Source organism: Chiloscyllium punctatum, chromosome 48 (genome assembly GCF_047496795.1).
Source record: "Chiloscyllium punctatum isolate Juve2018m chromosome 48, sChiPun1.3, whole genome shotgun sequence".
Lineage (NCBI taxonomy): Eukaryota > Metazoa > Chordata > Chondrichthyes > Orectolobiformes > Hemiscylliidae > Chiloscyllium > Chiloscyllium punctatum.
The window spans coordinates 53,462,035-53,484,288 of NC_092786.1; the positions used below are offsets into that span (position 1 = coordinate 53,462,035).

Consider the following 22,254-nt stretch of genomic DNA (forward strand, 5'->3'; position numbering starts at 1 on the left):
CTAGCCTGCAGATCCCTGGATACTATGGGCAATTTAATGTGGCCGATCCACCCTAACCTGCACATCTTTGGACTGTGGGAGGAAACCCATGCAAACACAAGGAGAATGTGCAAACTCCACACAGACAGTTGCCCGAGGTCGGAATCAAACCTGGGTCCCTGGCTCTGTGAGGCAGTAGTGCTAACCACTGAGACACTATGCTTTCTAACCACTGAGGCACTGTGCGTCAATATCCATTTCCATCATAGCTATTGTGCTTCATGTCTATGCGAAAGAGTTGGAGATGTTATAGAGGGAAGCAACATGTTTTATAGGTCAAGACTCTCTTTTGAATAATCTTAAGTAATCAGAATATTAAAAACAGAGAAAACAGCATTTTATTATTATTATTGAATGCGCTCATGTGATTTTTAGAAAGGTAAAATCACAGTGACCAGGACTTTTATTAGTTGAAGAAATGAGTATTCACATTACACAATGATGGCAGGGTAGAACATTATACATAGGCAAAAATAAAATGTACAGTGCATACATATCACAGAGTCTTTAACTACCATCTATTCTGAACAATTCTCACAAAGGGGTGGCTAATTCATCACCTCACTATCCAAAAAGGCATCAACATTATCTAACTTGCCTACCCCCATGAAGTCTGGCCAATTAGCATTACCTCATGTGAAAGTCTGTCTCTGTTGCCTGCGTTGGCTGGTTTAGATCCTGGAATCTCAGCCTATTTTATTTATTTCTTCAGTGTCTATTCTTAGCTAAAAGAGTTTTTCTTTTCATAATCCTTTACCACAATCACTCTGGGATCGCGATGTTACCATGACTTCCCTTCTAAGTTTTCATTTTACTGCAAAACTCACTGCTCCCAAGCAAATGTCTGTCCCAACAATAGTCTTAATACTTGATGCTTGGCACATGGACTGAAATAATTAGATTTCTCCCCAGATTTCCTTCAGTGAAAATATAGACTTTCACAGATAAACAGACCTCTTCAGCCCAGGCAAAACAGGATGACAGTGTAAGTTACCCATGAATCAATGAGATTGTGTCAACCATAGTTAGATAATGGCTGTATTTTCTCGAAAGCATATTACGTGTGTACCTTTCTACATTCGCAGTTTATCTCTGCATATTCTTAATTGTTACTCAGCACAGAACATGAACAGTATTTTGTGAGTGTGAGATACAGTGTAGTAACAATGTGTTGGGGTGGTGGGTTTCACAGCATGTCTTGTGGTCTCCCAGGCGGTCACTCAGAGAGGGACTACACCTTGGTCTCAGCCTAACGGCCAAATACAGAATCAGCTCAAACTGAGCCAGAAATTCTCGACATTACAGTATTTGTGGATTCATTTATTAAAATAGTATTGTTAGTTAGTCACATTGACAGTCACAAACAAGCTTTTGGGTGAAGAGGGTTATGAGTGAGGTATCATAAGTGGATCAGGGTTATTTCAGTCTCCATCTTGTCTTCATTTTCATACCTCCATTGTGAATTCCTATATCCATATCTATAATGGGAACTGTCACTGATAAACCCTGGGTGCATTTGCACTGTGACAAGATTGCATAGACAGTTCCTGTTATAAAACAAATTTTTACATTGTAGGTTTCTAACAGGTGTAAGGTTTTTGTATATTATCAGATATAGTTAGCGTTGACGACAGAAAATGCTGCAGATACTCAGCAGGAACTATTCTGATCCCATTTTAATTATTGCCTGTAGCCCTATTAATGCACACACCCACCTGATTATACCCAACTGCTTCACAGCAAACTCTGTACAGACAGAAAATCGGAGTAGATTCATTCCTGACCTGCATTATTCAATTCTGCATCAAACGGTATAATTGCTAACTTCAGGCCAGCTGCTACTCTTTAGGTTTCTCTTCACCTTTTTATAAAAAGGTGAAATATCAAGATTGAAGGCAATAAATACATTTCACAGGGTTGGGGGGGGTGGGGGGGGCGGAGGTGAGGAACTCAGAAACAGGCGGGTATTACGGAGTGGCTCCCCTGGTCTACACTGACACGGTCAAAGTGACTCAAACCTGGCTCTTTCACTCAGAGTTGGCCAATTCATTGATACGGTTATGACATTTGAACATTAGCTTGCCACTATTTGTTGAGAAGGTCCATGATCCAGAGAGTTCAAGCAAGTCCATATAAATGGAAATGTGTGCTTCATTGTGTAACATTCAACACATTGAGGAAGTGAACTCATTTGATATGTTCCTGAACATTCAAGCTCTTTTCTAGATACTTTGCGAATCAACCTATTCAGAGAAGTTATTACACATCTCTGAAGCAGTAGGGACTTAAACCTGGACCTCCTAGCTCAGAGGCCAGTACATTGCCACTGTACCACATGAGCCCTGAGTCTCTTTTCTACTAAGCAGAGAATTTGCCACGTTAACTCTGCCCCTTCAAATGCTTTCTGCATTCAATATTTTAATAATTGCTGTCTTGGTTCATACAGTTGTGGTTTCGTGGGGAAACAGTGGCAGCGTCCCCACTTCTGTACCAGAAGAACTTGGATACAAGTCACACCATCTCCACAGGTGTCTAAGAGCATATCAAAACAGATCAATTATAAAATATCTACAATTATTGTTTAATTTCTCCCAGCGATAATATTCGGCTCGAGGAACATTTGTGTACTGTCACCTGCTGGCATAATCAAGAATGAATTCCAGAGCAGACCAGGCAGTTAAGTATGGTGGCTCCTGCATGTACTTTGGCTCTATGGGTAATCAGTGTCAAGATTCCCATTACTGAGCTGCAGGGCAATGACCTGTCCAAGGAATACACAGGAAACATGCTCAGCCTCTGATATTTGGGAATGTCAAAAACAGGAGAAAATTTATACCTATAAATATTCATAGGAACATGCAAGGTGGTTTATCATCTATGTACCTGTTCATTTGAAGTGCGGGAATTCTGATGTTGTTTGAAGATAGGACAGTGCCCTTTGAAATAGACACTAAACGTGAGGCCCAACTTCTCACTCAAAGTTTGAGTCAAAGACATAGTCTTACTCTTGGTGTGTGAATGAACAGCAAGGTGACATCCTCTGGGCAATCTGATATTTTGGAAATGTTGAAACAGTGAAGGGAAGTCACCCCTTCACTGATAGATGGAGGTGGGTAGATGTCCTCTGAGCTACAGGACTGAAGGCTTGTGCTATTCCACATTAATAAATCAATCCCAGAAATAACAGTGGTACCTTCTACTCTGCCACATCACAAATCGCCTGAGGGAAGGTTAGGCGAAGATTTGCTCTGCCGCAACAGAGCACGTGCACCAAATCTCTACAATCCCCCTCTAGCCACTTATGGAGTTAGAGAGTCATACAGCACAGAAACAGGCTCTTCTGTCCAACTCGTCCATGCTGACCAAATTTCCCAAACTAAACTAGTCCCACTGATCCTCCATCACACATATGGTCCTGAGCACAGCATACCCATGGTCCTAGTACCTTAAAGACTATTATCTTCTAAACCAAATACCATAATTCCGTCCTTGGCCTTGTCTTTGTAATTCTCTGATCCATTGCCAGTGTTTGGTTTGGTGAACCAACACCAAATTGACGACTAGCTATTGGAGCAGACTGCATGCCGGAATTGTCAGCCTGTGCTCCCTACAGCTGAGGCGGTGTGTTGGCGTTGGCACTTCACAAGATGACACATTGTGGGGAACCTGAAGCTTGTGGGATGAAACAACACTCCAGAGCTTCAGCCTGGGTTTAGGCTGAGTCTCGGCTGGGTCTAGGCTGGGTCTCGTCTGGGTCTCGGCTGGGTCTCGGCTGGGTCTAGGCTGGGTCTAGCTGAAGCCACCAAGAGCAGTTGTTCTCTGATGGGCAAGCCATCTTTTGGATAGGACAGTAAATTGAAAGGCAACAGGAAGTCTTCAGGTGCCAGTGGGTAATATCCCTTCCTCTGGGCCAGAAGGTCCAGGTGAGATCCCACATCAGGGCTTCATTGCCACTGAAAGGGTGGAATACTGCAACCAAGCAGACTGGTTATCCCGCTGTAAATTCTGCCATATAAATCTTTAGGAGGCTGGATGAGAGTGTGCTGCTGGCCAGCCAGGATTGGTTGGTCATTACAGCACAGCAGGCTGCCTGCATTACAAGACTCAATGCACAGCTACCTGACAGCAGTAAGCATCCTCCTCATTTCCAAGGGCAACCACACACACACACAAACTGAAAGGTTGCCAACTCTTATTGGAATTCCTGAGCAGAATCATAGAATTGCTCTGATAGAGGCTGTTTGGCCCATTGTGCCTGTACTAGTTCAATGACCAAGTGCCAATCTCTTGCCTTCGCTCCATACTCTTACTTGCCCTTTCTATCCAAATTATCATCGAATGCCCACTTGAATGATTCATGTAATGGACTGTCTTCAACCAGCTCCCTCAAGCAAATACACCTTTCATGTCCCATCTCCAATATCTTTACAACTGAGTGTTTAAAGTAAGTGGAAACAAGCATGAGTTTTTCTTAAAAATGTTTTGGCAATGGTTTTCACAGCCTGCACAACAGGTGAATCTTGAATTCCTGAAGACTACATCCTAGCCCTGGAGACTCCATCTGTCTGGATAGAATCACAAGACCCCATGGCAACACTTATAGCAGGAAGTTCCTGTCCAACATTCCCTGCTGCAGCCAACATAAAATTACCCATCATTCATCTCAACTGCTGATCATGGGATCTAACTATGCTACTGTGCTTGCCTCCAATGACAGGACTGACTTCATTTCAACATTAATTCAATGTGAAAATCTGCAGGACTCCATGAGAAACCATAGTATAAGAACAAGCGGAGGGCTCTTATGGTACAGCAGTAGTGCCCTACATCTGAGCCAGGAGGCCCAGATTCAAGTCCCACCTAGGGAGGTACAAAAGAGCATCTGTGAACAGGTTGATCAGGAAAATACTGATAAATGCAAAAGATCTTTCACCGACCTTCTCTGTGGGTCTTCGAAACCAGAGAACAAAGTGACGAGGCTACGGGGGAGGAGATGGGTATGCAGGCTACGCCTTCTTGGAATCAGTTTTCATTTCTCTCTACTGTATGATCCTCACTGACCTTCTCACAAAAGCTGAAAACTAGACCCATTTAACAAGCAGGCATACTCAGATCCTGTAGACTGTTGGGGAGACATGATGATGGATTATTTATCGGACTTGTTCACGTTTGTGACTGTATTGAATAAATATTCTAGTCTGTTATGCCAAACATGTATCTGTGCCTTAATTCTGTTAAATGTGGTGGAGTTTGCAAAGTGCATAAGTGTTAGTCTAATTATGTCTCTGGTTGCTCACCACACTGACTGTAATATTGGCAGTCACAAGGTGTTCATAGTGTTTGGAACATTTAGCCACCCATTCAATTCACACATTCTAATGTAATTGACGTCCAAGTGATTGTTCAAAATATCTGCTAGGTTGGCAACTTGGAGTTGGAAAGGCAGAGGGGAAAATCTTGACTTTGTGCAATGATAATAAGTTATAACATTTCTAACTGCCCCAAGTTATATTTTCATGGACCACGTTTTGACAATATCAGCATCTTCCCCATATGTTACCAATGCTCTTTGTTCAAGAATATCTCTTCAGGAATTGGGGTCAGATGTTAGCTGCAATCTTGCCAATGGTTCAGTCAGAGTCTGTCTGGGAACAAGAAGCTAACCAGAGCATCAGTGATAGTGCTCCATCCTATATAGTGTTTTGCAAAATAATTCAATTGTATGGAAGAGGCCTACTTTTATTTTCAGAAGTTGAATAAATCTTGCAATTACCATAACTTTTGTAAGAGAGACAGTTGACTGCATCTTCTTCTCCTGTACTCATCAAGACAAACACAAGAATGCCAAATTTCAAGCAATCGCAACAATCAGAATCAATCAGTCAGCCCATTAGCACTCTTTTCTCCTGTAGTATAAATTATTGTGAACACTTAAAATCTGGCATTCTTGCATGTGTCCTGATGTTTCCAGAGGAAAAGCTTCAGTCACATGTCTTTCTTTTCAACAACATTCAAGAACTGTACCATCAAACAGTTATGAATATATAGTTCATAGTGTTCACTTCATCTCATTCATAGCTTAGGCTTCATCTGGGATCAGGTGTATAATTCAAACCAATTGAAGATGAGAAGGTTGGAGGTAGTGTATTGTAATCAGCCAGACCAGGGCTCTCTAGTCTTGCTACATGTTCCTAGATATTACGTGAAAGGTGAATGAGTACATTTACACAGTGTAGCGATTCTATGGTGATTTCTATGTTGATTTCACTATCTGCTGCAGGAAAGTGGAGAAAATGTAAACACAATTTTGACAGCACGTTCTCCCATTCTGCAACGTGATTGGCCCCTTTCTTATGAAAAGGGTCAAAGTTCATCAAGTACAGCTTTGGACGGAACTGTAACATCCCCTCCACTCTACCCCAACAATGGATCTCAGACACCAAGCTCAAACAACATCCTCTTCCTGATTCAGAGTTTCAGTATTTCCACTGGCCACACAAGGGCCTTCTCAAGTGTTTGGTGTTGAACAGGGATTAAGCGAACTGGGACAGGAGCTGACACAGCCCAAGATCATTTCATGTTACAACCCTTGAAATTGGCAGCTGGAGGAAACATTATTCTGTTCAATCTCAAAGGTGGCAAAATAGGAGTTCTAGGTAGTTCGGTTGCCCCAACACACCTTTCTGCCCAATATTTATGTGCGTAGACCCTTGCATTGAGATCATACTTTCTATTACAACTGACTTGTTCCTACATATACAATCATTCAAAAGACAGACTTCATGTCAGGCCGAGATAATATTTCAAGTGGAATCTACCGCCCACAGAGCAGTAATAAATTTGGGGCCTAAAGCCCTAAAAGGGATTGCAATGTCCTCTTTAAAGGAAACTCAAGTTTATATAATCAAACCTTTCAACAATTACCTCCAGCAGAAAATCTTTGTGGTGAGCCCCAGTATCTGGCGGTCCCCATTCACTAAAGTTGTGTGGGGCGAGATATTTTTGTACTCAATGTTTACAGACTGTCTGTGCTGGGGAGGTCTGGAGTCACCATCTCCATTTCACCCATTGTTTGTTTCCCAAGCTCCCCAGCTCAGATACGGCACATCCAACCTACCATCATCATTAGGGACAATCTCAATTTACTGCATCGTAGTTGGGCATTTCCACTTCCAACACCAGACAATCTTAAGGCCTTCAAAGTGCTCAAAGTCAAACTGCAAGTAGATTTAATGGGCTGTGCTGGATCCAAGTTCTCTTATTTTAAAAATGTCGCTTTATCACTAATAGTAGCACGGGCAAAACTCACAGTTGGCAGTTTGGAGCTGTGTGTTCACCAAACAAGAGGGAATTGGACTGGGCCTTACAGAGGAAGAGACAGACTGGGACTTACAGAGGGAGAATCAGTCTGGGCCTTACAGAGGGAGAGTCAGACTGGGACTTGCAGAGGTGGAAACAGATTGGGCCTTACAGAGGGAGAGTCAGACTGGGCCTTACAGAGGGAGAATCAGTCTGGGCCTTACAGAGGGAGAGTCAGACTGGGCCTTGCAGAGGTGGAAACAGATTGGGCCTTACAGAATGGATACTTCCATCCTATCTGTCATAGCTGGAGTTGAAATAAAGTGATGGAGTGGGGGAGGGGTATTTTGTAGAGTGCTCACTCGATGGAGCAACAATATTCCATTCTAATCTAATGCTGCCATAGCTACTCTGGATCTTGAGAATCTGCTTTTCCATTGCAGAGACACTCGAATTTTAGACAGTAACGAGCTCAGTATGAAAGCCAGTCGGACTCAACGTTCGATGTTCCTTCATTAGCCCATGTACTGTCATTACCCTGATACACTAGTTAGAGATTAATATTGGGGGATGGAGCTAACACAACTGTGATTAAATTGAGCAGGAGAGTCCACGATTGAGGTAGTGATACATGGACTGTACAAGGAATAGATCTGATGGACCAAATGGCCTGATCTTGTTCTAAGTTCACATATTAAAACTTAGCTTTGACCCTAGTAACTGCATGGGCAAAGCTCACAAAGATGGATTCTGTGAGGCACCTTGGAGTATTTAATGTAAAACAGTTCACTAGCACAGAAATGTTTTAAATATATGTCTCAAAGTTGCTAATGAGAACAGCAAATTAGCTCGCCAGGTACCTGCTGGGATACAGTGCATAGACCATCTCAGATCTTGCATTAGGTTGTGCACATAACTGAACAATTTTTTTTGTTTTAAAACAAAGACATGTGACTTCCAGTTTATCTTGTCTTTCGGGAAGGTGGGGAAGAATTCTATGTGTGCGCGTTTTTTAAAAACAGGTCCTATAGTACTGGGGGTCTTATAGCCTGCAGGTTATGGTATTTCAGTGGTTTGCAGGAGGGATGAGGGAGTAGCTGTCAGCTCAAGTGCTCTTTGGGACGTTTCGCAAGTTTTTCAGCTCCAATTCCAATTGCCGTATTTTCACATCTTTCTGTGTCAACTCTTCTTTCAGTCTCCGGATCTCATCTTGCTGTCGGAAGAACATTCGAAGGAGCTAAACAAATGACATTTGAAATAAATCAGTCCAAAGAATTCTAATTTAGTCCTCTTCCCTTCTCTTTCCCTCTACAATCTTCTTCAAATATTCTCATCCCTTCCTTCCCTGCTCTTCCGTCTCCTCCTCCCTCTCACCCCCTTAATTTTCCCCTTTCATTTCCTCTCTCTCCTTGAAGTCTCCTTAGGAAGTCAGCATTTGATGGTATTCCATAAGCACTGATATATTTTGGATAATTATTATGGATCAGACCAGACCCCTTTAAAATATGTTAGGAAGGTAGCCCAAAGCCTAATGTTATCTTATTTTTAACGGCAAATTTAAAATGCCTTCTTTCACATGCAATGCCACTGGTCAAATGATTTGACATTAAGGAAAAACACAACTTATTTAAATGCTATAATTAAGATACAAACAAAACAGAGAAGAACTTTGAATAATTTAACTCTCCAGAATAGTAGACACAGTAACTGGTTCTAACATAGCAACACAGTCTGTTCTGATATAACACAATAGTTCTGTTACTATGTGATCCCGCATTATAAGAAAATCACATAATAGCAGCACCATTTGAACCAATAGGTCTGGATTCACATTATAGCCAACACAGGTAAGGAAAGTTTGGTTTCTACAAATAATGGTCTAAATTCTTCAATCGCGTTATAGCCAATTTGTGTTGAAGAAATGCATGTTATAGCAGAATCAACTGTATCGACACGCCCTTGGCAAAAAGGCAAATTCAGAAAAATAGATTTATCTCACAGGTAACCCAGCAGCGGAGAGAAACTACAGCTTCTAGCTGTAGCCGAGTGAGGGAAAAGATAGATTTCACTTCTTCAAGCCCAAAACAGCAATTGCTTAAAGCTAAACCTAAAAACCCTAGAAATCCTGGACTGTGAGAGCTGGTTACACCCATCCAGGCTGCTTCCATTGTTTCAACTTAAAAAATCCAAGTCCCTCACAAGTTGTTTACTTCACTGGCTTGCCAAGTATGTAGCTTGGCACCTCTGTCTTAAAAGCTCTCTTTGAAAATAAAGAGGAGAAAATATACCTCTTAAAGCCACAGCATCATCACAATAAGCTGCCCAGGTGCCACTGTGCCAACCTGGTCAGTAAGTAATTGCACTCTACTCAGCACAATAAATGAATCCATTCTTGGTGTTACCATATACCAGCATTTTGTTGCAAGATAAAGATCAGTAATGTTTCCCACTTCCTGGCCTTGCTTTACTGAGACAAGCTGTGATAGATGAATGGTTCCAGCAGTAATCAGAGACTAAGGATCAGAACTAATATCTAATCTGAATGAGTATAGGCCACTCTTCTCATTAAGGATTGGAAAAAACTCCATGCCCCCCCCCCCCAGCTTTTCATAAATCAGTTTCGGGAGTCATTTCAAAGAGTAGTCAATGTTCTAACCTAAGAAATGCAAAACAGAATTTGGTGCCCCAAAATAATCCCACAAATGACAGTGAGACAATTTCATTTTGTTGAGGGGTAAATAATAGCTCAGACACCAGACACCTGCTCTTCTTCAAAACAGGGCAACCATAAAACCATAAACTATAGGAGCAGAATTAGGCCATTCGGCCCATCGAATCTGCTCCACCATTCAATCATGGCTGATATGTTTCTTAACCCCATTCCCCTGCCTTCTCTCCATAATCCTTGATCCTCTCACTAACCAAGAACATACCTATCTCTGTCTTAAGTACACTCAATGACTTGTCCTCCACAGCCTTCTGCAGCAGTTGGTTCCACAGATAAACCATCCTCTGGCTGAAGAAATTCCTCTTCATCTCAGTTCCAAAGGGTTGGCCCTTCACCTACAAGTGGAAACACCTTCTCCACATCCACTCTATCCACGCCTCTTAGTATATTGTACGTTTCAGTGAGATGCTCCCTCATCCTTCTAAACTCCACTGAGTACAGACCTAGAGTCCTCAACCTAGATCCTCATAACGGGATCCTTTACATCTATCTGACGGGGCAGGTACAGCTTCAAAGATGGAGTCCTCATGTGAAGTTTGTCCCTGTGACTGTGCAGCAGTCCCTCAGTACTGCACTGGAGTGTCCGCCAGGATTTCTGTGTTCAAGCACTCAGTGTCTGACTCAGGACACAAGAGAGCTACCAAATAAGCCACAAGTAACATGTCATGGCCAGTTCCTCAATCCTACAGATTTCAGTTCAGGGAGAAATGCTGACCAGGACTCTGGGGAGAATGGCCCTGCTCTTTCTGAAATATTCCAGTGACCCTTTTCCCAGCCACTTGAGAGGGCAGATGGGGTTTTGATCTGTCCAAATGGACAGGAGAGACAAGGGTCAAAATATGTGGCGCTGGCAAAGCACAGCAGGTCAGGCAGCATCCAAGGAGCAGGAGAATTGACAATGGCATCCCTGATGAAGGGCTTATGCCCAACACTCCTGCTCCTCGGATGCTGCCTGACCGGCTGTGCATTCCCAGTGTCACACATTTTGACTCTGATCTCCAGCATCTGCAGTGCTCACTCTTTCCAGGAGAGGCAAGGGCTTGGGAAGAGATCACAGTGGGTTCAAAGTGCTGCCTTCAGGATTTCTCCGGACTCACCTCATTCTCTGTCCGAGGAGGCACGTTTTCTAACAGATCGATTCCGTTGACAACGACACTCTTCTTGTCCTTTTTAGGCACCTTGAAAGCAACGTTTGTTGATTTGTAACCTTCCTTCAAAGACATGAGAATTGGATCTGCGACACAAAACAAACCACACAAGGCATAAGGGCTCATGAAAACGGTCGACTTGAAATGACGAAACTGAAACAAAAGTTGCTGGAAAAGCTCAGCAGGGATTTTATCGCTGTTTCCATATTCCAGCATCTGCAGTTTTTTGGATTCTTTTGTTTAGAAATAACACAATCTTGATATGCTTGAAGTGTCACACATTCCCAAATCCAGATCACGGAAGCCTAAAAAGAAATCAATTAACATTTCTTTCTCCCATAGACTATTTTGTTTTTAACAAAATCAATGTTATGTTTCATATTAAAGTGTGTCACTGTCAAAGGATACAGGGAGGCCATTTCAGACTGAGAGGTAGAGAAATTTCTTCACCTGGAGACTGGTGTGTCTGTGGAATTCCCGGCCACAGAAAGTGGTTGAATTTTTTTCAGAAGTTGTTAAATATAGTTCTTTGGGATAAAGAGATCAAAGGGTATTGGGAAAAAGCAATAACAGAGAACTGAGTTGGATGATCAGCCATGAGCTTATTGAATGGCAGGGTAGGCTGGAAGGGCCGAATGGCCTATTCCTCTGCCTACTTTTTATGTTTCTATGTCAATTATATATTTGAAAAATTCAGAATATGACTTTAGATGAAGCAAAACCAATATGCATTTATATAGCACCTCCAACATGACAAACTTGCAGTAGCATAATTGAATGAAATCTGATACAGAGCTAAAAGTGGAGAAATTGCATGTGTAACCAGCAACATGGTCGAAGTGTCAGGCTTTAAGGAAACTCTTAAAGGGGGGAGGAGAGAGGAGGTGATGTTGAAATATTCCAGAACCAGGGGATTGCTAGCATTTAAACAAGGGATTGATACCCAAACATAGTTGGAGGACTGTGATTCGAGTGCTCTTCAGGTAGGGTAGCACTGACCAAACCTTTGAATCAGGTGGTGTCATGGGACAATAGTTAATGCACCGTTAATAAATGATGGACCAAATGTCCTCTTCTTCATCACTGACAGTGTTAATTGTGTGAAGTAAGGTTAAATATTGTTGAGGCAGTAGAGACAGGAAGATTTTACACATGTTGAAACTTTTGTTAAAATGGATACTGATGAACTAACATTGACACCAAGAGGGTCAGGTCACTTTTGCAACTTCAGCAGAGATTATCCATCTTCCAAATTCTGAACTGAATAATAATGGGTTGGGAGTGAGGGAGGGAGAGGGGAATCTCCCCTTGAATGGATGAACACTCCCTTCTGGAATTTCAACCTGCTACTGTCAAAGCTTACCCGAAAATTCAAATTTGGTTCCAAAATCCTGAGTTTGCCCATAAAGACGTCGGACCTTCTGACAGAGCAGCCAGAAGTACTTGTCTACAAGACCTGCTGAGCAGTGTTCTCTTCAATAAAGCCATGCAATAAATCCAAGAATCCCACCCTCAACTATCTAGGGACATAGGAACAGGAGTAGACCATTCAGCCCCTTGAGCCTGTTCCACTACTTATCTGAAAGGGAAGTCGAATGGAAAGAGATTCCTCCTTTGGACAGTCAAAGAAATGTGAACAGACAATGATTGTTTGGATTTAATATGTTTTGAGAGTTCTCTTAAACTACATTTTTCATGTGTGAATGTCATTGTATCAGTTTCTTTCAATGTGTGCATGTGACTAAATGTCCTCTTTAACATAAAACATAGAACATAGAACATTACAGCGCAGTACAGGCCCTTCGGCCCTCGATTTTGTGCCGCCCTGTCATACTAATCTGAAGCCCATCCCACCTACACTATTCCATGTACGCCCATATGCCTGTCCAATGGCGACTTAAATGTACTTAAACTTGGCGAATCTACTACTGTTGCAGGCAAAGCATTCCATACCCTTACTACACTCTGAGTAAAGAAACTACCTCTGTCATCTGTCTTATACCTATCTTCCCCCACTTTAAAGTTGTGTCCCCTCGTGTTTGCCGGCCCCATACTTGGAAAAAGGCTCTCCCTGTCCACCCTATCTAACCCTCTGATTATCTTGTATGTCTCTATTAAGTCACCTCTCAACCTTCTTCTTTCTAATGAGAACAGCCTCAAGGCCCTCAGCCTTTCCTCAAAAGACATTCCTTCCATACCAGGCAACATCCTAGTAAATCTCCTATGCACCTTTGTTCAGTTCTCCCGCAAAAAGGTGTTCGCTGGTAGTTTTGTAAAAAAAAACTGACCACACAGTAATGGGGGCTTCGGAAACACAAACATCTCCTTTATCAAATATCTATACAACACTGATGACGGATAGGAGGGAAGGGGATTTGGAGGTTTAGATTTTTTCTCTTCCTGTGTCTGTGACAGCAAGTGTGGATAATTACTCAAGTACATATAAAAAGAAGCTTATTGAATAGTTGAGTCAGGAATGCTATAGTGTTTAATATTTGTGAATAAGCCTGAAATTCAGTAAAGCTTGACTTCTGGTGTCCTCCTACAGGGTCCCCATCACAGAAACAGACCCTTCGGCCCAACCAGTCTATGGAGAACATAATCCCAAACTAAACTAATCCCACCTGCCTGCTCCTGGCCGATATCCCTCGAAACCTTTTCTATTCACGTACTTATCCAAATGTCTTTTAAAACTTGTTTATTCCACACACAAACCACCCTCTGTGTAAGGAATCTGCCCGATGTCTTTTCTAAATCTCCCTCTTCTCATCTTGAAAATTTCCCCCTACTCTTGAAATGCCCCATTCTAGGGAAAAGACAACTGCCATTCACTATCTATACCTCTCATTATTTTATTAACTTCTATCAGGTCACCTCTCAACCTCCTACACTCCAGTGAAAGAAGGCCCAGCCTATCCAGCCTTTCTTTATAACTCAAACATCCCATACCCCTGGTAAATCTCTTCTGAATCTTCTCCAGCTTAATAATATCCTCCCTATAACTGGGTGACCAGAACTGGACACAGTATTCCAGGAGAGGCCTCACTAACAGCCTGTACAACCTCGACATGACGTCCCAACTCCTATACTCAAAAAAACTGAGCAATGTTGGCAAGCATGCCAAACACCTTCTTAACTACCCTGTCTATATGGGACGCAGACCTCAAAGAATGATGGTGTTGAACCCCTCAGTCTCTCTGTTCTACAATACTACCCAAAGTCCTCGCCCAAGTGGCTACCTGGAATACGTGCTTTCCCCAATGCAATTTGCATCTTTTGAAGTGAGGTTACAAAGTCCTGCCCCAGTGGAAGAGCAGAAAACACAAGGAACATACTGTGACTGAGATGCAGGAGATTGGCATTTACAAAGTGGAGCTGGAAATGATCACATTGCAAGGACAGGGTGATACCGTGGAAGGGTCTATATGACAATTCCCGTTCTGGCTCCCACCCACTGAATGTAAACATGTTACTGTGGCTTTTGGAATGACACCAGGATTTGGTACAAACGTGTTGCTTTTCACAGTTGAATAGCCTGTTAACATTAACATCCAGGTTCTCGCAATTAGCTACTCGAGTGAGGTATCAAAATGCAACATGAAGAGGAGCTAGGACAGGGGATTTGGAATCTTACCTGAAAACTCTGAAAGGAAAAAAAATTATGTAATTAAACGAGAGAAATTTAATGGGATATTGAAGGAGAAGTATATGTTGATGAGGTGGAAGACAGTAAGGTGAGGAGGGTTGCTCGTACACAGAATAACCAGCATAGATCTCACGAAAGGAAATGTTGGGCATTTATATAGTGCCTTTCACAACTCAAAACCCTAAGAGCAAATTAAGCTCTTTCATGGTGTAGTTTAATGTAGGAAATGGGGTGGTCAATTTGTACAAAGCAAGATCCCATAAACAGACCTGCGACAATAACAATTTAATCTGTTTCCGTGATGTTGGTTAAAAGGTCTGGGGAGAACTTGCCTGTCCTTCACAATAGTGCCATAGAGTCTGTAAGACCCACCCAAACAGGTCACTGTGGCTTCAGTTTAACAGCTATTCAGAAAGGTAGCACCTCTGCTAGTGCAGCACTCCCTCAGCACTGCATCGAAGCACCATCCTTCAATTAGGTACTCAAACCCTGGAGTGATTTGTGTTATCAACTGAACTGCAGTCTGTTTCTTTACAATTCTACTCTAATCCATTTGTTAAAAAATGTTAACAACCACACTCGACTCAGTATGCCGCCCAGATGAGAAGGACAAGAATCTACCTCACTGTTTCTTCATAATTTGTGCTATGACCAGTTTGAGCAGGATTACAACTCAAGCAGAATGGGTGTGGAAGCACAAGGATAGGATCATGATTATGGATTTGACATATGACGTGGTCCTAATATAAATTCTTTACAACACTGACAAACAAATCCTCAGGCCACAGGAGTCTGATCCTGAAACATTGGTGACTCAGAGGCTGTCACCAACTAAGCTGCTTGATTCAGTCGAGGAAGGATGGGAGGAGGCTTGAGTACAACATTAACCCAGACACACACCGATTGAATTAAATGGCTTGTTTTTGCACTGCTTATTCTCTGAAATGTTTGCATGATACACCATGATCCAGCCTTTATAATACAGTGAAACCTCCCATGGGAAATGTGAGGTGCACTACAGGTGACCTTATTGAGATTTATAAAATCATTAGGGACATGGATAGGGTAAATAGACAAGGTCTTTTTCCTGGGGTGGGGGAGTCCAGAACTAGAGGGCATAGGTTTAGGGTGAGAGGAGAAAGATTTAAAAGGGACCTAAGGAACAACTTTTTCATGCAGAAGGTGGTGTGTGTATGGAATAACCTGCCAGAGGAAATGGTGGAGGCTGATACAATTACAGCCTTTAAAAGGCATCTGGATGGGCCAAATGCTGGCAAACGGGACTAGATTAGTTTAGGATATCTGGTCAGCATGGACGAGTTGGACCAAAGGGTTTCTGTGCTGTACATCTCTATGACTCCAATTATTTTCCTTCAGTTTGGCAGTTGATTCCTAACGTAGACCTTTGAGGTTCATCAGCAAATAACTTTAAAGATTAAATGAGTCGCACTCATAATAATTGCAAGTTTTGGGGTTTGTAGGTTGATGTCCAATTGTACTTTAACCCTGGCTGTAATTGTCATCAGAATTGCATGGATTTCTGCATGAGGTTGCTAGTAGTACTGTGAGATACAATTGGTGCTGTGCATTAGTGTTACGAATATTAACAGGAACACTGAGACCTCTGTTCATGCCGCTGAGCCACTCGTCTGCTGTGAGTGCAGGTTCAGTCCCAGATGTCATTGGGTAGATATCCTCTTGGTACGTTTCAGACTGAAAGCAAAGAGGAATTAAACTCAGTTAAGGACAGAGTAATCACAAGTTCCTTTAATGCTGCCTAATGCTAGTTATTCCATTCCCAACATAATAAGCAGGTTGAAACTACTTTTTCATTCACTTACAGGATGTGTGTTTCTAGGCAAGGCCAGTAATTATTACCCATTGCTACTTGCCCATGAGGGAAGCTGGTGAATACAATGGAGTGGTTCGCCCAGCTGTTTCAGGTGCCAGCCAACATTTAACTAACCACATTGCTGTGGGTCTGGAGTCACATCTCGGCCAGACCAGGTAAGGAATGGTAGATTTCCTTCCCAAGAGACTGGAGGGTTTTACCAATGATTTCCATGTTCGCTGTCACTCATGCTAACTTCCTATCGCAGACTTTGTTAATTGATTGAACTGATTTAAACTTAAGATAGCAGATCATTTTCCAGGTCTCTGGCTTTTATGAGTTTTTTTTAACCTGGATTTTATTTGTTTACTTGCATAATCACTACTTCCACCGGAAACCCAATCACCCACATTTCTGCCAGCTGTGCTTTTTGAATACTGCAGCTGGATGTCCCCAATGAAGATTTCAGTAACGCCTTGTTACAATGAGGCAAGAAGAGGCAATTCAGTCCCTTTGCTTTCATTCCATTAGATCACAGCCAATCAGCAGCTTCACTCCCTCTGCCCCAATTGGGTTCCTTACCCCATCAAAAAAAATCCATCCTTGCTTGGAAATTTTTGAATCATCCCAAGCCTTGACAGTTTTCATTTTGGAAATGGTTAGGGTTAGGGTTTAGGGCTTAGTGTTTAGATTTAGGGTTCAGGGTTAGGGTGTGGGGTTAAGGTTTAGGGATTAGGGTTAAGGTTTTGGGTTAGGGTTGTGGCTTAGTGTTTAGGGTTAGGGTTAGGGTTATGGTTTAGGGTTAGAGTTAGGGTTTAGGGTTAGGGTTAGGGTTTGGGTTTAGCGTTTAGGGGTTATGGTTTAGGGTTAGGGTCTAGGGTTAGGGTTTAGGGTTCCAGATTCCGGCTTCCCTTTGCTGTGAGGAAGTATTTCCCCACACTGTCCTAAAAGGCCTAGTGCTTTGATTTGATTTGATTTGATTGATTATTGTCACATGTACCAAAATACAGTGAATAGTATTGTTTTGAGTGCTATCCTGGCAAATCATACTTTACAGAACTACATCAGGGTAATAGAACAGTATACAGAATATAGTCTTACAGCTACAGAGAAGGTGCAGAGAAAGGTCAACTCTCATATACGAATGGTCGTTCATAAGTCTGTCAACAGCAGGGAAGAAGTTGTTCTGTAATCTGTTGGCATGTCTTTTCAAACTTTTGTATCTTCTGTCTGATGGAAAAGGGTGGGAGAGAGTATACCTGGGGTGGAAGGGGTCTTTGATCATGTTGGTTGCTTTCCTGAGGCAGTGGGAGGTATAGATGGAGTTAGTGGATAGAAATCTGGGTTTTTTGTGATGGACTGGGTTGTGTTCACAGCTTTCTGTAATTTCTTGCTGTCTTGGGCAGAGCAGTTGTCATATCAAGCTGCGAATCATCCAGATAGGATGCTTTTTGTGGGGCATTGGTAAAAATTGGTAATGCTGAATTTCTTTAGCCTCCTGGGGAAGTAGAGGTGTTAGTGTGCTTGCCTGACTTTAACCCCTTCTTAAAAGGGTTATGCCCCTTTTATTCTGCACTCATCCCCACCAGAGGAAATACTTACCTTTTCCTTTCCTTCATTTTCCTGCTGGTCTTGATCTCAGTCTCTGAAGGAGTATTCCTATTGTGGAGCCACACCTCTCTCTTCAAAGGGAATAAGAATTGAGGGAGGTGCCACCTCATGCCAAGTTTCTTCGCATTTTTCTGACAGAGTGAAGGTGGGGTTAGCCAAAGGACTGGGAGAAAAACTCTCTGCAGCTGTTTCCCTCTTAGAGGTGCAGAAAGGTGGTGGTGAACGAAATTAGGAAAATGATTACAGGTTACCTTCTGGAAAACAAAATGCTACCCCTTAGTTCACACGTTTTGTTTTGAACAGGAACTTGCCCCCTCACATTTCCTTCCTCCTTGTCCTGAAGGAGATGATTCAGACTGTCAGCATGGACCATGAATCGAGGCTGGATCCTCTGTTGTTCGTAGCCCCTGGCCATCTTTGCAAACTGGGTCACTGGGGAGTTCACTGGATTTATTTCTGTTTAATACTATTGGAGGAAACTGATGCATGGGGTGGGGGGCCTTGGGTGTTTGGGGGTTGGTTTAATTGAGACACGGTGGAGCAACATTTGATTCTGAAAGTGATTACCCTGTAGATTAAAGCAGGAGAAATCAATCCGAATACTCTTAAAAACAGTTTTTGTTTCAATCGGTGTGTTGACATGGCAACAGATTAAAACGATCCTTTCTTTAGCTGATCAGTTAATATGAATTTCCACACAGTGAAGATTGTATAGTTTAATGGCTTTCAGTGTTGGGCTGATTTAAAGGGACTTGGGACAAATTCACGATCAGAGAGAGTCTGACCTACAACAATTTGCATTTATGTGGTATCTTTTTATCCCAAGGCACTTCACAAGAATGTTATCAAACAGAATTTGACTCCACATGGAAGGTCAAATCACATTTTTAAAAAAAAGTCAGATTTATATGAAGAAATTTTCCTTCAAATCATTTCTGTGAAGATAGCTCTTCCTTATTCATATCATTGAGGGAGCTCTCTAGGAAAATCTACAAGTCAAAAGGAAATGGATTAATGTCAGGGTCAATGATTTGATTAGCAGGGTGAGGATGAGCATTACCCGCTGAAAGATATCAGCTTGTGTCCCCATTGTCTGCCCCTCTGGCAGGACAGGCCCAGGAGAGGGGGCAGCACAGTGGGATATAGTTGGGAGGGAATTGCCCTGAGACTCCTCAACATTGATACTGGACCTCAAGAAATCTGGTGCCTTCTGGTTAAAGAAGGGTGATGAAATTTCCTGTTGATTAACCGTGTACCATCCTCCCTTGGCTGATGAACCAATACTCCTCCATGTTGAACATTGAGGGTGGCAAGGGTGCAAACTGTACTCTAGGTGGGGATTTCAATGTCCACCACCAAGAATGGCTTGGCAGCAGCATTACTGATCAAGCTGGTTGGGTCCTAAAAGACATAGCCGCTAGACTGGGTCTGCAGCGGATGGTGAGGGAACCTAAAACAGAGAAAAACATACTTAACCTTACCCTTACAAATCTTCCAGCTGCAGATGCAACTGTCCATAATAGTATCTGTACCAGCGACCACCACACAGCGCTTGTGGAGATGAAGTCCTGCTTTCACGTTGAGAATACCCCCCATCGTGTTGTGTGGCACTATCACAGCGCTAAATGCGACAGACTTCGAACAGATCTAGTACCTCAAGATCCTGGGCATCCATAAGGCATTGAGGGCCATCAACAGCAGCAGAATTGTACTCCAGCACAATCTGTAACCTCATGGTCTGGCATATCCCCCACTCAATCATTACCATCAAGCCAGGGGATCAACCCTGGTTCAATGGAGAGTCCAGGAGGGCATGGCAGGAGCAGCATCAGGCACACCTGACGATGAGCTGTCAACCTGGTGAGGTTGCCAAACAGGGCTACTTGCATGCCAAACAGCATAAGCAGCAACTGATAGACAGATCTAAGCTCTGCAATCCTGCCACAGCCAGTTGTGAATGGTGGTGAACAATTAAACAACTCACTGGAAGAGGAGGCTCCACAAATATCCCCATCCTCAATGATGGAAGAGCCCAGCACATCAGTTCAAAAGATAAGACTGAAGCTTTCACAGCAATCTTCAATCAGAAGTGTCAAGTGGATGATCCATCATGGCTTCCTCCAGAGGTCCCCAGCATCACAGATATCAATCTTCAACCAATTCGATTCACTCTTAGAGCGGTAGTCATAGAAACGTACAGCACGGAAACAGACCCTTCAGTCCAACTCATCCATGCTGACCAGATGTCTTAACATGATTTGGAGATGCCGGTGTTGGACTGGGGTATAGAATGTTAAAAATCCCACAACACCAGATTATAGTCCAACAGGTTTATTTGAAACCACACTACCTTTCGGAGTGCTGCTCCTTCATCCACCCGATGAAGCACAATCACCTGGTGAGGAGCACCCCTCCAAAAGCTAGTGCTTCCAATTAAACCTGTTGGACTATAACCTGGTGTTGCGTGATTTTTAACTAAATACCTTAATCTAATCTAGTCCTATTTGCCAGAGCCTGGCCCATAACCCTCTAAACCTTTCCTATTCATATACCCATCCAGATGCCTTTTAAATGTTGCAATTGTACCAGCCTCCAACACTTCCTCTGGCAACTCATTCCATACGCACCACCCTCTGAGTGGAAAAGTTGCCCCTTAGGTCCCTTTTAAACCTATCCCCTCTCACCCTAAACCTATGTCCTCTAGTTCTGGACTCTCCCACCCCAGGGAAAAGACCTTGTCTATTTACCCCATCCATGCCCCCCATAATTTAATAAACTCTATAAAGTCACCCCTCAGCCTTCGAGAATCCAGGGAAAACAAACCCAGTCTATTCAGCATCTCCCTGTAGCACAAATCCTCCAAACCTGGCAATGTCCTTGTAAATCGTTTCTGAACCCTTTCAAGTTTCACAACATCCTTCCTCTATGAGGAAGACCAGAATTGCACACAATATTCCAACAGTGGCCTGACCAATGTTCTGTACAGCTGCAACATGACCTTCCAACTCCTGTACTCAATACTCTGACCAATAAAGGAAAGCATACCAAACGCCTTCTTTACTATCCAATCTACCTGCGACTCCACTTTCAAGGAGCTATGAACCTGCACTCCAAGGTCTCTTTGTTCTGCAACATTCCCCAGGACCTTACCCATCCTGCCCTGACTTGTATAAGTCCTGCCCTGACTTGTTTTTCCAAAATGCAGCACCTCACATTTATTTGAATTAAACTCCATCTGCCATTTCTCAGCCCATTGGCCCATCTGATCAAGGTCCTGTTGTAATCTGAGGTAGCCTTCTTAGCTGTCCACTACACCTCCAATTTTGGTGTCATCTGCAAACTTACAAACTATACCTCTTATGCTTGCATCCAGATCATTTATATAAATGTTGAAAAGCAGTGGACCCAGCACCGATCCTTGTGGCACTCCACTGGTCACAGGCCTCCAGTCTGAAAAGCATCACACTCTGACATCTACCTTCGGCCAGTTCTGTACCAAAAATAACTAGTTCTCCATGTATTCCATGCACAAAACTATGTTGACTATCCCTAATCAGTCCTTGCCTTTCCAAATATATGTAAATGCTATCCTTCAGGACTTCCTCCAACAACTTGCCCACCACCGAGGTCAGGCTCACCGGTCTATAGTTCCCTGGCAATTCCTTACCGCCCTTCTTAAACAGTGGCACCACGTTTGCCAACCTCCAATCTTCCGGCACCTCACCTGTGACTTTCAATGATACAAATATCTCAGCAAGAGGCCCAGCAATCACTTCCCTAGCTTCACACAAAGTTCTAGGGTACACCTGATCAGGTCCCAGAGATTTATCCTCTTTTACGCATTTCAAGACATCTAGCATTTCCTCCTCTGTAATGTGGACATTTTTCAAGATGTCACCATCTTTTTCCCCACGTTCTATATCTTCCATATCCTTTTCCACAGTAAATACTG

General features: G+C 42.8%; 1 protein-coding gene across 2 annotated transcripts in view; it reads right to left on the minus strand.

Annotated features, from left to right (window-relative positions):
- Window positions 1-354: 354 nt before the first annotated feature.
- Window positions 355-22,254, minus strand: part of coro2ba (coronin, actin binding protein, 2Ba) — a 187,392-nt gene continuing 165,492 nt past the window's right edge. For both annotated transcript variants that reach the window (XM_072565256.1, XM_072565255.1), the window contains exons 10-12: window positions 16,483-16,573; window positions 11,164-11,300; window positions 355-8,575 (exon numbers count right to left, since the gene is read on the minus strand). In XM_072565256.1, coding sequence (XP_072421357.1) covers window positions 8,444-8,575; window positions 11,164-11,300; window positions 16,483-16,573 — 360 coding nt within the window. In that variant the 3' untranslated portion in view covers window positions 355-8,443. The remainder of the gene's footprint in view (window positions 8,576-11,163; window positions 11,301-16,482; window positions 16,574-22,254) is intronic.